We start from the raw sequence: 12,936 nt of genomic DNA on the forward strand, positions 1-12,936 counted from the left end.
TTGTATATTATGACTTTATATTATTGAGCTAAAATGTGGATGCATTTCATAATTTAGAGAGGTTAATTAAACCTTTGAAACCTGAGCAAAATGGCTTGATTTCTCTCAAAAACTTGGGAAGAAGGAAATTAGCTGGAAAATGCTCAAAAATTATTATATTTCTGTAACATGATTTTAAATATTTAATATCGATAAGTAGCTGTAGAGATGCAGTTTTTCCCCCAGACATTTTTCCCTTACTTTTCTAGAATGATTTTCCAATTCTACTGATTTCTTGTAATTTGTGTAAAATTCCTTATTATAGTTGTCTTTGCTTTTTTTTTCTCCATATTTTTAAAGAAATCGCACTAATTTGCTCAGAGGTTTGAATACTTGAATACTTGTGAAAGGCATCTGAAAGCAGGACCGGAAAAATAGCGTCGCTCCAGGTTTCAAAGGGTTAAAAAAAAAAAAAAAAAAAGATATTTACGTAGTGATGGTTTATAGTGTGTACATAATACTGTTTTTGCATCTACTTACCGCGCTGCGTATCTGACAGCAGTAATAGTAAATGACATGAGGCCATGTAATGTAAAGATGGGAAGGAGGGAGGGGTCTAGTTTTTCCCGACAGCTCTTTGGTTGTGGTTGGCTGCGGGGACTTAATGTTAATCGTAATGATAGATGATAGAGGATGCAGCGTGTGCCGCCACAGAGTGTGTGTGACAGTGTTATTGTCTCCATGATAAACTCAGCCACTGTCTCAGCCCCTTCCCCGTAGAGAGAATCAGAGAGCAAGCAAAAAAAAGAAGTACCACTGTCTAGTTCCTCATCAAGAAACGCTCTTCATTTCTATCCACCCCCCTCATCCTCTTTCTCTCTCCCTCCCTTCCTCTGTCCTCCTTTCTCTCTCTCAGAGGCCATTACTGGTGATAAACACTGCGGTTTGTATCAGCAGGATGCACCTGGCATTAACGCGAACGCTTAAGAAAGTAATTAGTGGGTGTATGTGGCTCCTCTCGTCCCTGTAGATGCCCATAGGCGGTGTAATAAATGAGTGCCAGGATCCATAGGAATAGGATGGCAGTGATTTCTGCTAGCACTGCTGTCATCGTTCAGTACCCCGACGCAGAGCAATGGCCTTGTCATGCCTGCTAGCAAATGACTAAATTTCTCCCCAGTGGATCCACAAATGCAGAACCTTCTCCACACCCAACAGCATAATGTTCCAGTCTGCGCTTCAAGTGATAAGACCAACCGTGGAATCAAGCAAAATTTAAAGGAGTTGTTCCACATTTTGGGGAATATGCTCATTCAGTTCCACGCCGGGAGTTAGATGAGAACGTTGATACCACTCTTATTTCTGTACAGTAAAGATAGAAGTTACAACTAGAGCTTTGATTCCCTGCCTGAACCCGATTTGGCCCAAACCCACTTGTCAGGTTTCGGGTGTGGCGGACCTGGCTTGAATCAACTCGGCCTTTCTTCAATTTTTGGGGGTTTTTTTTGGTTTGTTTTTAATGGAGACCTCATAGTCTGTGTATTTTCATGAATAATGCATGGACTGTGTTGCCATTAACTCATCCTGACTTTGACCTCATTAATATGGAGAAATGTTGTACAATCTCTATCTAATATACAGTAAATGGTAAATGACAGATTTTGGGCTGTGCTGAATAGGGGGTGTGTCACAAAAGTCTGTTACTGCGCTAAAAAGGCTTTAGATGTCTTTAGCTTGTAATAAATGTTTGTTTATTTGTTGTTGTTTGTGGGAAATGTGTGCTTTTGCTCCTGCTTTGGTGCTGGCTCAGACTGAAACTGATTTTTGGGCCAGATCATAGCATTTACATTATTATAAAGAACACTCAGGTGCTTGCAAAAACAAAATCTAATGCAAAAATAGGATTGTAAATTGTTCAACAATGGAAAACAAGTACTGAATGAATGAATGAATTTGAAATTCATTTCTTGAACAACAAAACCATAAATTCAAAGACAATGAGAAAAAGTGGTTGTCCAGAGTAACAGCAGGGTAAGGAGGTGCTGAGGGAAACAATACACTGCACCCAGCTTTGCAGTGAAATAATAAATACACTTTTACCCACTTTAAAAAGTAAAAACAAAACATAAAAGTCATGTTCACTTGTGGGAGGATTGGCTGAGATTATATTATCCATTGAAAAAGTTCTGATGTGAAAATCCAGTACTCTTGCACTTTACTACTCATGCCCATCACTACCAATTAACAAATTGTATCTAACAGAAGAAAAGCTCCTGCCTCCAGGCTCTGGCTAAGCTAATTTTTGCCTGGATCTAGCCTCATATTTACCGACATGAGACTCATCTTTTCATCTATCTCTAGGCAAGACAATAAATAAGCTTGTGTCCAGATTGACTATTTTTATTCTTTGAAGTATTCCTCACGAGCTTTAGATGGAGTCTTTGCTACCCAGTTTGACCTCTGAGCTCTGTTTTGAATGTGCATGATGGAGTATATTGATTAATCACACCACTGTTGAAGTTGCTGAAGGTGTGCCTCTCACGTTGTCACAAATTGTCACTGACCTGCACTGACAAGGACTATCGATTTTTTTCCGGCCTCACCAACACGTATGTGGTGATGCACATACATTGCGTGCACTGCACCAGCTTCCTGCGGCATTGCACCCTGGGTAATGACCCGTGCATCCAATCCTCTGCTTTGTATCCAACGGGGGGTAATTTCTCACTCCAGGGGGCAAATCAAACATCTGATTCTGACTATAGGGGCTCAGCTTCACCCCCGATACTCCTCTGAGATCTCCAGAGTTGCTGACGGGCAAAATCCCTTTCACAACCGTGCAAGCCGTTTAGTGAGGCAGATGGAGTGTCCTGGGCACTGGTGTGAACAAAACGATGACACCGCCATTAGCATAATAGCCCTAGCATGCACATGTGTCGTCATTATAGATTTTTATGGGGTGTGTGGAGAGACAGACAAAAGCAGTTAAACACTGAGCAAGGCACTAGCGCTGGTGGTACATCCCACTACTTAGCTTGGCTGAAGGATCAGACTCTTGCATACTTCTAACCTAAGAATCCCATTTAAATGCACTGGAGTTTAGTGTACCATTAGAAGTGCTGGCATCTGGATCTTATAAGCAGCACTGAAGCAGCAGCAGACCTCAAGGACAGATTTGGGCATGCTAAGCTAGTGGTGTGAAGCCTTTAACGAGACATTAGCATGCACACTCTACAACAACAACCTCCTCATGGATGCAAAGAGATTGAATTTGCCATTTAGACCACTCCAAGGTGACAGTCAGCCACCCAGTTTGTTAATGGTTGAGTCTTTTAGGAGACATTCTGAATCAATGGATGGATTCACTCCTACCCAGTCGACTGATCAATATACTTTTTGTGCGGCCTTTTTAAAGTTTTTTTTAGCAGTAAGACAAAAGTGGAGAGACCAATTTCAAGGAAGGTATACTTAGCGTGCCAGTAATTTCCACCACATCATCATTATCATCATCACAGTGTAACAACTCAGCCTTATTGCTTGTCTAGATTAAACCAATTCTCTTCTCTTGTTTTCTCTGCATCACACATTGATTCGCCGAGTTAGATTTCTTCAGTGCAGTCCCATGGCACTGATGAATCCCCTTTTTCAAGAGATGGAGCCTTTGTTGGAAGCTTTATTTGACACTTCTTATTGTCCATTTTTTAGAAAACCCTCTGACCTCTCTGTCGATATGTTGTAATGCGCACATCGCCTGCCTCAGCAAACTGTGGAGGCTGGATTGGCCTTTGACCTTCTTTCCAGCAAATATAGTAATGTTGATTCTTGCTTCAGGTGTTTTGAAATGGAGTGACAGTAGTGATAGAAAAGGCAGCGAGTGAAGACACTGCAGACTGTAGTATAACACTGCATGGGCTGTGTGACCATTGATATCTCATTTTCCAAACTAATTATAGAAGAGCTTCAACTATTTTGATACTTTAATAATCTATCTATTTTTTAAAAAATATATATTTTTTACAACTTTATGTTTATTTGTGAGAAATCCATTGATTAATTGCCTGATTGACAATTATTTGGCTTTAAGTTTTTAATTCTAGCTCAATTCTCTCTATGTTTTATGCATATGCTAACAAAGAATATTAAATCAATACTTCAGAAATGATGTCTTTACCCATTTAAAACATGGATTGACTTGACTTTTCTTGTGCTGCATTTGGAAGCCTTTCAAATGTATTTAAACCTTTGGACCCTGTACTCCTCACATTGCAGCTGATGACGACACTTACTAATCGACTATTAAATTCGTTGGCGACTTGCTCGGTCATCAAATACTGTCAGATACTTTAATTATTCATTCCTAAATAATAGGTCTGTAGTCCTCCTCTCATTCTGTCACTCCCTGCGCATTACCCTTACACATTTTTCATGTTCCCTTCATTTCCTGTCCAACTTTGCCACTCTTTTCTCACTCACACTTTCATCACTGTCCCTTTTTTTAACGCTTTTATCGTTCCCCTGAACTCTCATGCCATCTCACTTTTTCTCCTGCCCCACCCTCCCCTCCATCCCAACACCATACTTCTCCTCATTTTCACGCTATTTCTCTCCCCTTCTCACCCCTGCAGGCGGTATGAGACGTATCCTGTGTGTGCAGACCTGCAGGGCCAGATCCTCGCCTGCTACAAGGAGAACGTTGGGAAAACCCTTCACTGCTCCAACATAGCAGCCCTTTACCTCCAGTGTGTCAACAACGCCAAACAGGTGCGTGTTTACTGAACTAAGCAATTTGGAGTTTATCATTTGTCATATCTCATTTAAGCATCATTTCGCACGCTAAGATCTCTTGCATATGCGTGTTATGTTTATGCCTTTTGCATGCCTGTTGAGTGAAGTGAATGAGCATTTCATCATGTGCAACTGTACTGTCTGTATTTAACACTTAAGCCTTTGAAACCTGAGCAGTTTGGCTTGATTTCTTTCAAAAACATGAGAAGAAGGCAGTGAAAAATGACAGAAGAAATGACCCAAAAATTAGCAAGACATTATTAATAATATACAAGAAAATTACCTGAAAATTAGTTGTTTTTTTTTTTTAAATAATGAAAAGAAAGTTAAAAAAAAAAAACAAACAAACATGGAAATGACCTGGAAAAGGTGCTTAAAAATTCTAATAATGTTATAACATAATTTTCATTATATAATTTATGGCTTTTTAAAAATAAGAAAATATACCTACATCTTGTAATTTCTCGCAATTTATGAAACAGTGATTTACCAGGTTGCTTTTTTTCATTTTTTTTTAAGAAATCAAACCAGTGTGCTCGGGGCTCAAAGGTTTAAATACTCATGAAAGGCATCTGAAAGCAGCACAAGGAAAGTGATGCCACTCCAGGTTTCAAAGGGTTAAAAACCTTTCAAAGTAACACTTTTTTCCCTTTGAAAAGAATGGCAGGTATGCGCACGCACCCTCATGGACACATGATATGTAAGTCGTTGCGCCTCCTAATCCTGTAGCGTAGCTTTCAGTTAAATCGATGTGTGTATTACAAAGCAGCCCCATGTGTAGTTACAGCACACGTAATTGGGATCATAGATGTGTGTGTTAGCTACAGTTCCCTTTTTAAATGTCTAAATGAATTAATGTAATACACACATACACAGTAGCATCCATTTACATGTGCTGGCCCCTTGCTTTTAGACAGTAGAATATAATTTCCACCGGGCTACTGGCGCCTGAATAAAGCTCACTCTAAATAGCTAGTTTAAACCTTACGGTCTATTTCCATAATACCTGCTGACACAGGCGGTCCCCTGACTGTCTGTGTGTGTGTTTTAATGTAATAAGACCAGGGGTGTAGCTGCTGCTAGCTGGATGCCATTGTCCTCTCCGTGCTCTCTCCTTTCATTGCCAAGTGCAAATGTTTTTTCGCCCTCTGTCTCCCACGGTCACACACTGTATGGTAATAGTAATGTCACTCAGGTTGATATTAACTGAATTCCCTCCTCTCTCACTTTGCAATATGTAGCATCACTTGGCCCCAAAAAGGCTCAATTTGCATTCATAGAGCTTTTCTATTAGATTTTTTTTTTGTACAATTGCATTGTTTTGCCGGAAATGAGGAGTTTTGTGTCTCCCGCTCACTCTCGCGGGTATTAGTATTAGATCTAAAAGTCAGATGCAGGCAGATTTTTAAGCTATACATCATGTAAATTGCACAATGTTTTATTCATCGTGTGAATGTGTGCAGTTAAAACAGCTACCTGTAGCCTCGTCAGGATTCAGCGAGGGTACGTTCATAGTCCGGATGCTGTTATGATCTTGTAAATTGTTTGGAAGCAAGCCTGAGACGATATGTTAATCCGCTTGTGTTTATCACCCTGCGGCAATCACAGCACACTCCTGTTCGTCTGCGCTTATCTGTGTAAGACTTGCTTTTAAAGTCATTAGGTGCAAAAAATAAAAATAAAATAAGCAGTTCTGTGATAAGGCTTTAAAGGAATAATATGCAGAATTACACAGCAGACAAAATAGCGGCAAAGGAATGAAGTAGGATTGATATGAACTGATGCAGCTTCCTGATTAGGATGTTTACACAGCTTTATCAGAGCCGAGCAGGAAGCTGCGCTGAGAACAAATGTCAAAGGACGCGACTTTGACCTCCAGAGGTCAGGAGATCCAAACGTGCTCTCTAACGGCCGTCTCTCATCTCCTCACCCTTTCTGTCAAAGACACTTGATATCATAGGTCATCCAGCTTCCAAACATCTTTCCCCTTCTTCGTCCTTTTCTTTCATATCTTAAATTCCACTAAAAACGACAGCACCTCGGGTATAGATGGGGATGTCCAAGATGCCACCTCGCTGGGGATAAACACCAAATCCCCCAAATCTCAATTTTACAATATTGACCCCTCAACTGGAGTCAGCCGAGAGAGAAAGGCGTTGACAGGCGCTCGCCCTTTTGTCGCTGATAATTAACGCCCTTATCGCCACAGTCAGTGATAACATTTAGACCCTGTTTCGCTCTCTTTTGTGCCCTCTCTGCCCCGCCACCATCCCTCCTTCACTCCCTCCATCCACCATCTCTTCATCCCTAGTCACATTTCTAATGCATTCAGCACTTAACAGGTCCAGATAGCAAACAGTGAGGAAGAGGCAGTCGAAGAGGACAGATAAAGTCTCTCTTTCTCTCTCCCTCTGCCTCTATGAATAAGAGTTTATCATGGAAGGCGATCTCTCCATCCGCGGCTTGCCTCCTCATTCCATATTCTCGCCGCATGACCGCCTCTTGCTCCCTATCTTTTCCTTCTCCACTTCATTTTTTAGACTGACCCTTCCATCTCCCTTTTACTCTCAAAGGACCAAGCGAGATCCCTGTTTGTGGTTTCAGAGGGTGTTATGAGGTTCAAAAAAAAAAAGCTGCCTAATACAACATTTTTAATGTTGACATTTCAATCAAAATCGCTCCTTTTAAAAACATGTTGATTTCATTTGTCCTGTCAATATTATTTAGATGTCAGCTGATCTTGACTCAGAATGCTTTTTTGCTTTTAACTCTTAGTTTGATCTCTCTAACAAGTGATTGCACTTAATTATTTTTAATAGTTTTAATTATTTTAGATATGATTTTCATAAACACAACAGTAAATCTCTTCCCTTTAACTTACCCACACTTTCTATTCTAGGTATTAGGCATAGGAAGAGTCCTAATACCTAGAAAATGTGGCTGGAATAAGATTTTTATTTATGTGGCAGTGTTGATGAGCCTGTTGTATCACTTGCTTAAAGAAAATTTACATATCTGATATTATATCTGAAGACAGAATCAAGTGCAACAGTTTACTTACTGACTTATATCACTGACAATACAAGTTGTATGTATTTGCATAATGAATAAATGTTTTGTCATTAAAATATTTTAGTCATTGTGAAATGGTGCGGGCCATCTGACAGCGCGTCTCTGCGCCACTAAGAAAGGTGTGAGGCCGACTGCAGCCTGACAGACGAGCTAAGTCAGATTTCCTCACCAGGGGCTCCTGAAAGAAAAGTCAAGGTAGAGAAAGAACTGGAAAATGAACGGAGCAGAGAGGCCATGGCCGAATTTCAGGCCAAAATAAAGTTTAAAGTGTAAAACTACATGAAGTACGAGACACATAACTTGTGGTCATGTGTATCATATACTTTTATACATGGTAGATTATTAGGTGGTTTCAAACAACAATCCATCTGGTTTATGTTTGTTTTCACATAATAATTCACAAATTACTTTTTTAAATGTTTCTGTTTATTTATTTATTATTATTATTATTATTATTATTATTATTATTATTATTATTATTATTAATTTATTTATTTATTTATTTTATACATTTATTTTTCTCAATATCATCTACTTTTAGTGTGTTTGGGGAGGGTGGGTTGTGTGGTTGAATGATTGTGTGTATATTAAAAAAACGTTTGTGTTTGGGAAAAATCATTTGTTTCAAGATGCGTGCGTGCGTGCGTGCGTGCGTGCGTGCGTGCGTGCGTGCGTGTATGTGTTTGTATGTCTACATGTCCCTGTGTTGACATCAATAAAGATCTCACAAAGGGGAAAAAAATGGAAAGAAATCATAACATAGTGATCAGATATGGCCATGTTCCAAAATCTCAGCACTTTGGTACTTCACATACAACTTTATCAGAACCGATAAAAATGATCAAAATAAGGCCCATGTTCTAATAAACTGCAGTTTTCCTCTGAGAGGTCTCTCTGAAGTCTGGCCCTGTGACTTCATCTGGATTTAACAGTGAAGTCGAGTGTTTGGCAGACTTGCTTGTGTCAATAATCATTTTATGGGCAAATCAATAGTGCGCAAAAATAAACTGGGATTCCTTTGCAGAAATGAAATGTTACTGACATGGACTTATCTCATCCACGACACCATTATTAAGTTAGTCAGTTTTGAAGATTTTTTTTCTCACTTTTTTTTTCATCCACTCTTCTTCTCTCAGGCGGTTTTCATCCAGTGGCATCAGCTGCAATAGGCCAGTTCAAATGGTTATTGACAGGGAGTGCTGGGGATTTGTGGTTGCACTTATCGCTAACATGGAATCCACTGCCCTCGGGTCTTTCTCTCTACTTCTCCAACTGCTCTTATACTCACTCCTTCCTCCACCCTTTTATTGTACTCTTAGGCCTTCCTCTCTGTCGTGCCATTCCTGCGGGACACAATATCTTTCTCTTTTGTTTGTTTGTCTATTTAGATTTTTTATTTTATTTGCCTCTCTAAAGCACTTTTCTCCCTCTCTTTTTTATTTATTTTTTTTGTCTGCAGAACAAGTTGAGGACCGGGGGTTAAGGAAGAGAGGGTAATAAAGAGAAGAGTTTATTGTGTGGGATTACTGATTATCGACCGACTGACAAACCGGAGTGGAGGAAGTGAGGAATGAGTCAGCACCAAGACACGCACCCTCAAAAATCCCTTGTGGAGAACCGAACTGGACCAGACTAGAGGCACCAAACACAGAACCCTGATAGAGAATAGGCACCTTTTCCCTTGATTCCTATCTCCTTTCCTCACCTTTCTCACCTTTTGTCTATCTCTCCTGTGAGTACGTAGGAATGCAGTGACACTAACATTTTGGAGAAAGTGACGGGACCCTGCAGGCCTGAGCTCGGCCCGCTAGACGGACAGTAAAGACGAACCAGAACAACCTCAATAAAGCATCCTCTTCCACAAACCACTTGGACCCACCCACTTTCACTCCACTCACACCATTAGGGACCGTTCGTTATTTATCAGAGGGCAGGGGGAGGGGTTTGCAAAACAGGAAAGGCACATCAGATAACTTTTTAAGATCTGGGGACAGAATTATGTTTTTTTGATTTAGCTTCAACTTTATCCCTTTGATACTTGAGCAAATTGTTTTGATTTCTTTTAAAAACATGGAGAGAAGGTAATGAGCAACTTAAAAAGATTTGACAAAATACACCAGAAATAAGCCAAAAAAGGAAAAAAAACAACAAACAAACAAAAAGGTAAAAACAAAAACAAATAAGGAAATGACTCCACACAACTCTAGATGATTTCTGTGGCATATTTTAAAATAATTACATATTATATAATTATTTTACAATATTTATTTGTAATTAGACTTATTATAAATACAGTTTTCTAGATATTTTCCCCTAGTTTTTTTGTTTTTGTTTTTATTTTATTTTTTTAGAATTTACTCATAAAATAACTAGTTGTCAGGTAATTTTCTTTTCACCTTTTACTGATTTCTTGCATTTTTTGGGACATTTCTTGCCAACTTGGTCTTTTCCCACTTGTTTTTGAAAGAAATTCAACCAGTTTGCTCAGGTTTCAAAGGGTTAAATAGCTTGTGAAAGGCACCTGAAAGTTGTACAAGAACACTGATGATGATTCAGGTTTCAAAGGGTAAATGTTTAAATGTAAAAGTTTATCATAACTAGAAACTGAGAAATATGGTTATTTATGATAAAGGGAGGGTCATGCATTTTCCCCGGTCACTCAGGGAGGCTTGAGGAAAAATATAATAGCTCTGGGGATGGTCATGATATTTAAAAAAAAATCATGTCACTCCCGAGCCACCCTCCCACTCTAATAAATAACGTACCGTCCCTTTGGAAAATAAGTATATTTTTACTAATAAAAGTCAGTCCTATTTTGTTGTCCATAATTCATTGTTTTCCCGCTCCTAATGCACTACCCTATACAGGAGTACACATGTACGCATCTGTTCCTTCTTTGCATCTGCTCGTGTGTTATGTTAATAATGTAGCTGTGTTGCGTATTCATCCCGACCGACACTTGTGACAACGTCTGATCAGAGGAAATAAAAAGACGAAATGATGCAGGAACTGTTGTTGAACTTTTTCTCCATAAATATTCAGCACAGGCTCTGTCTTTTTGTCTCTCGTGTGTGTGTGTGTGTATGTGTATTTTATGCTAATTACAGCAAGCATTGTACATCTTTGATGGATACGCGGCCCTCGTGTTGTCACGACGACATTTTGCCAAACGGAGTGAATGAGCCCAGGAGAGGGGGCCTGAAGCATGGGAGGGGAGGTATTCGTCCCAGATGTTCGGGCTCATAATCTATCTTTCTCTCTGTTTCTCTGTCTTTCTTTCTTTATGTAGCTCTGTTGTAGCTATTCAGTGAAAGAGCGGGGATTTCTACCTCTTCCTTATCCCCCCATTGTCCCTCTCTTTCTTTTACTCGTGCTTCTTTCTCTCTCTTGCTGGAGTGTGTTTCCTCTGCTCAGTCTCCCAGGCTAATGTTGCCTTGGAGGAGACGGCTTCTCTACGCTGTCTGCACTCTGCCAGACTCTCTGGGTTGGGTTAAACTGGATAGACAGACACTGTATGTATGTGTGTGTGTGTGTGTGTGTGTGTGTGTGTGTGTGTGTGTGTGTTTGACAGTGTGTGCATTTGGGCGCAGTAGTAATCCAGCCATCCACACACTTTTTATGCAGTAACGGGGACGCCGTCTGGGTTTGATGTGGAGGCAGGTGATCGCAGAGGAGACGTTATCTTAATTCTGCATCAGAGGAAGAAAGTGTGAGAGTGAGTGAGGCAGGCTGTGTGTGTGTGTGTGTGTGTGTGTGTGTGTGTGTGTGTGTGTGCGTGCAAGCATGTGATTCGTTGTGACTAATCCCCCGCCTCTGTCTGTCAGTCAGCTGTCCTTTTGCCTTTTGACTTTTGGAGTCTCCAAGGGGTGAGGGGTTGACTTCTATTATATGGCGTGTGTGTGTGTGCGTGCTTCGGAGGGGTTTTCTAAAGGTTGGGGATAATTGGTATTGGAGTTCATGGCAGGTGTTTCTCCGTCCACAGAGCCAACCAAGCTTCTTTTTTTCCCCCCACTTGTTTTTTCCCCTCTGACTCTGACACAAGCTGCACGTCTCCTCTGTCTGACCCGGTACCTCCAAGCCAAGATAAGTGATTTAATGGTGTATTCTGTCTGTAACAAGATTATATACCCTCTAATATCATTAAAGGATGATTAGAGAATCACGAGATCCAAACACGGGGCTTTCCTTTTCCTTTGAAAGGCCTCCACCATGACCTCAACAACCTTTTTAAAAGTTGCAAAGCTTCTATGAAAATATTTCACTTGTATATGGAGACGGGGCATCAGTTTCAGTTCTTTTTGCTTTTGATAGCCCAAAAACCATTAACCGGTAACATTAATTCAATTTAATCTTTATTTAATTTAAAAAAAAAAATAAATAAATAAATGAAATGACTTGAAATATAATAGGTGCTATATCTTTAGTCAGGCATTCTATCGACTCATTTAGCTTAAGGGCTGCATTTCAAAGTATTATCAGTTTAAAGGTGGTGAGATTTTATGTGATGTAAATGTTTTGCCTTTTATTAGGTTTAGCCCTTGAAAGTCAGAGATTTGAATCATCAGTTGGAGACCTCTCACTCGACTGAGATTGCTTCAAGCAGTTGGTTATTTTTTGGCAGTCAGTGTGCTGTGCAGTGTACTGCTGTAGACATTTTGGTACCTGGACTTTGCAGCAGAGGAAGCACTCTTGACTGTCCTGTTACTCTTCGGTAGAGGCTGCAGCAGATGTGATGTAGTTGCACAGAGGAAGAGAAACTCAGGCTATGCTGGCCATCCAGCCAGCATTGGCATCCTGTCAACCGTTAACAATTGACATTCGCAATACAGAGAGTTCAAGGCCCCCAAAAAAGAGCATTTCGCATTAATAGTTTGATGCATTTCCTGAGAAACTGAATACTCCGAAAGGGCAAAATGCAATTTAAACTTAATGTAGTGCTATATTAGCTGGAGTTGATATACTGTACATGCCATCTGAAGCCACTTACAAAATCTTCCATTTATCAGGTAGTAGAATGACATTTTTACATAGGCTAAAGCTTTTTTTGTATATAAATCTTCATAATAACAGAGTGAGCTGCTGAATGGACAACTAACTTTT

At 39.9% G+C, this 12,936-nt stretch overlaps 1 protein-coding gene across 5 annotated transcripts in view; it reads left to right on the forward strand.

Moving 5' to 3' along the window:
• The window catches only part of chchd3a (coiled-coil-helix-coiled-coil-helix domain containing 3a), a 122,403-nt gene that overhangs the window by 80,820 nt on the left and 28,647 nt on the right, over positions 1 to 12,936 (forward strand). For 2 of the 5 annotated variants that reach the window (XM_088072605.1, XM_088072606.1), the window contains 2 exons: positions 4,605 to 4,740; positions 9,296 to 10,845. In XM_088072605.1, the coding sequence (XP_087928731.1) occupies positions 4,605 to 4,740; positions 9,296 to 9,319 (160 nt within the window). In that variant the 3' untranslated portion in view covers positions 9,320 to 10,845. Of the gene's footprint in view, positions 1 to 4,604; positions 4,741 to 5,423; positions 5,465 to 9,295; positions 10,846 to 12,936 lie in introns of those variants that run through there. The other 3 variants (XR_015775493.1, XR_015775494.1, XM_088072604.1) reach the window with 2 other exon arrangements.

This window comes from Plectropomus leopardus, chromosome 22, assembly GCF_026936395.1.
Source record: "Plectropomus leopardus strain MGB_pleo_1.0 chromosome 22, ASM2693639v1, whole genome shotgun sequence".
NCBI lineage: Eukaryota > Metazoa > Chordata > Actinopteri > Perciformes > Serranidae > Plectropomus > Plectropomus leopardus.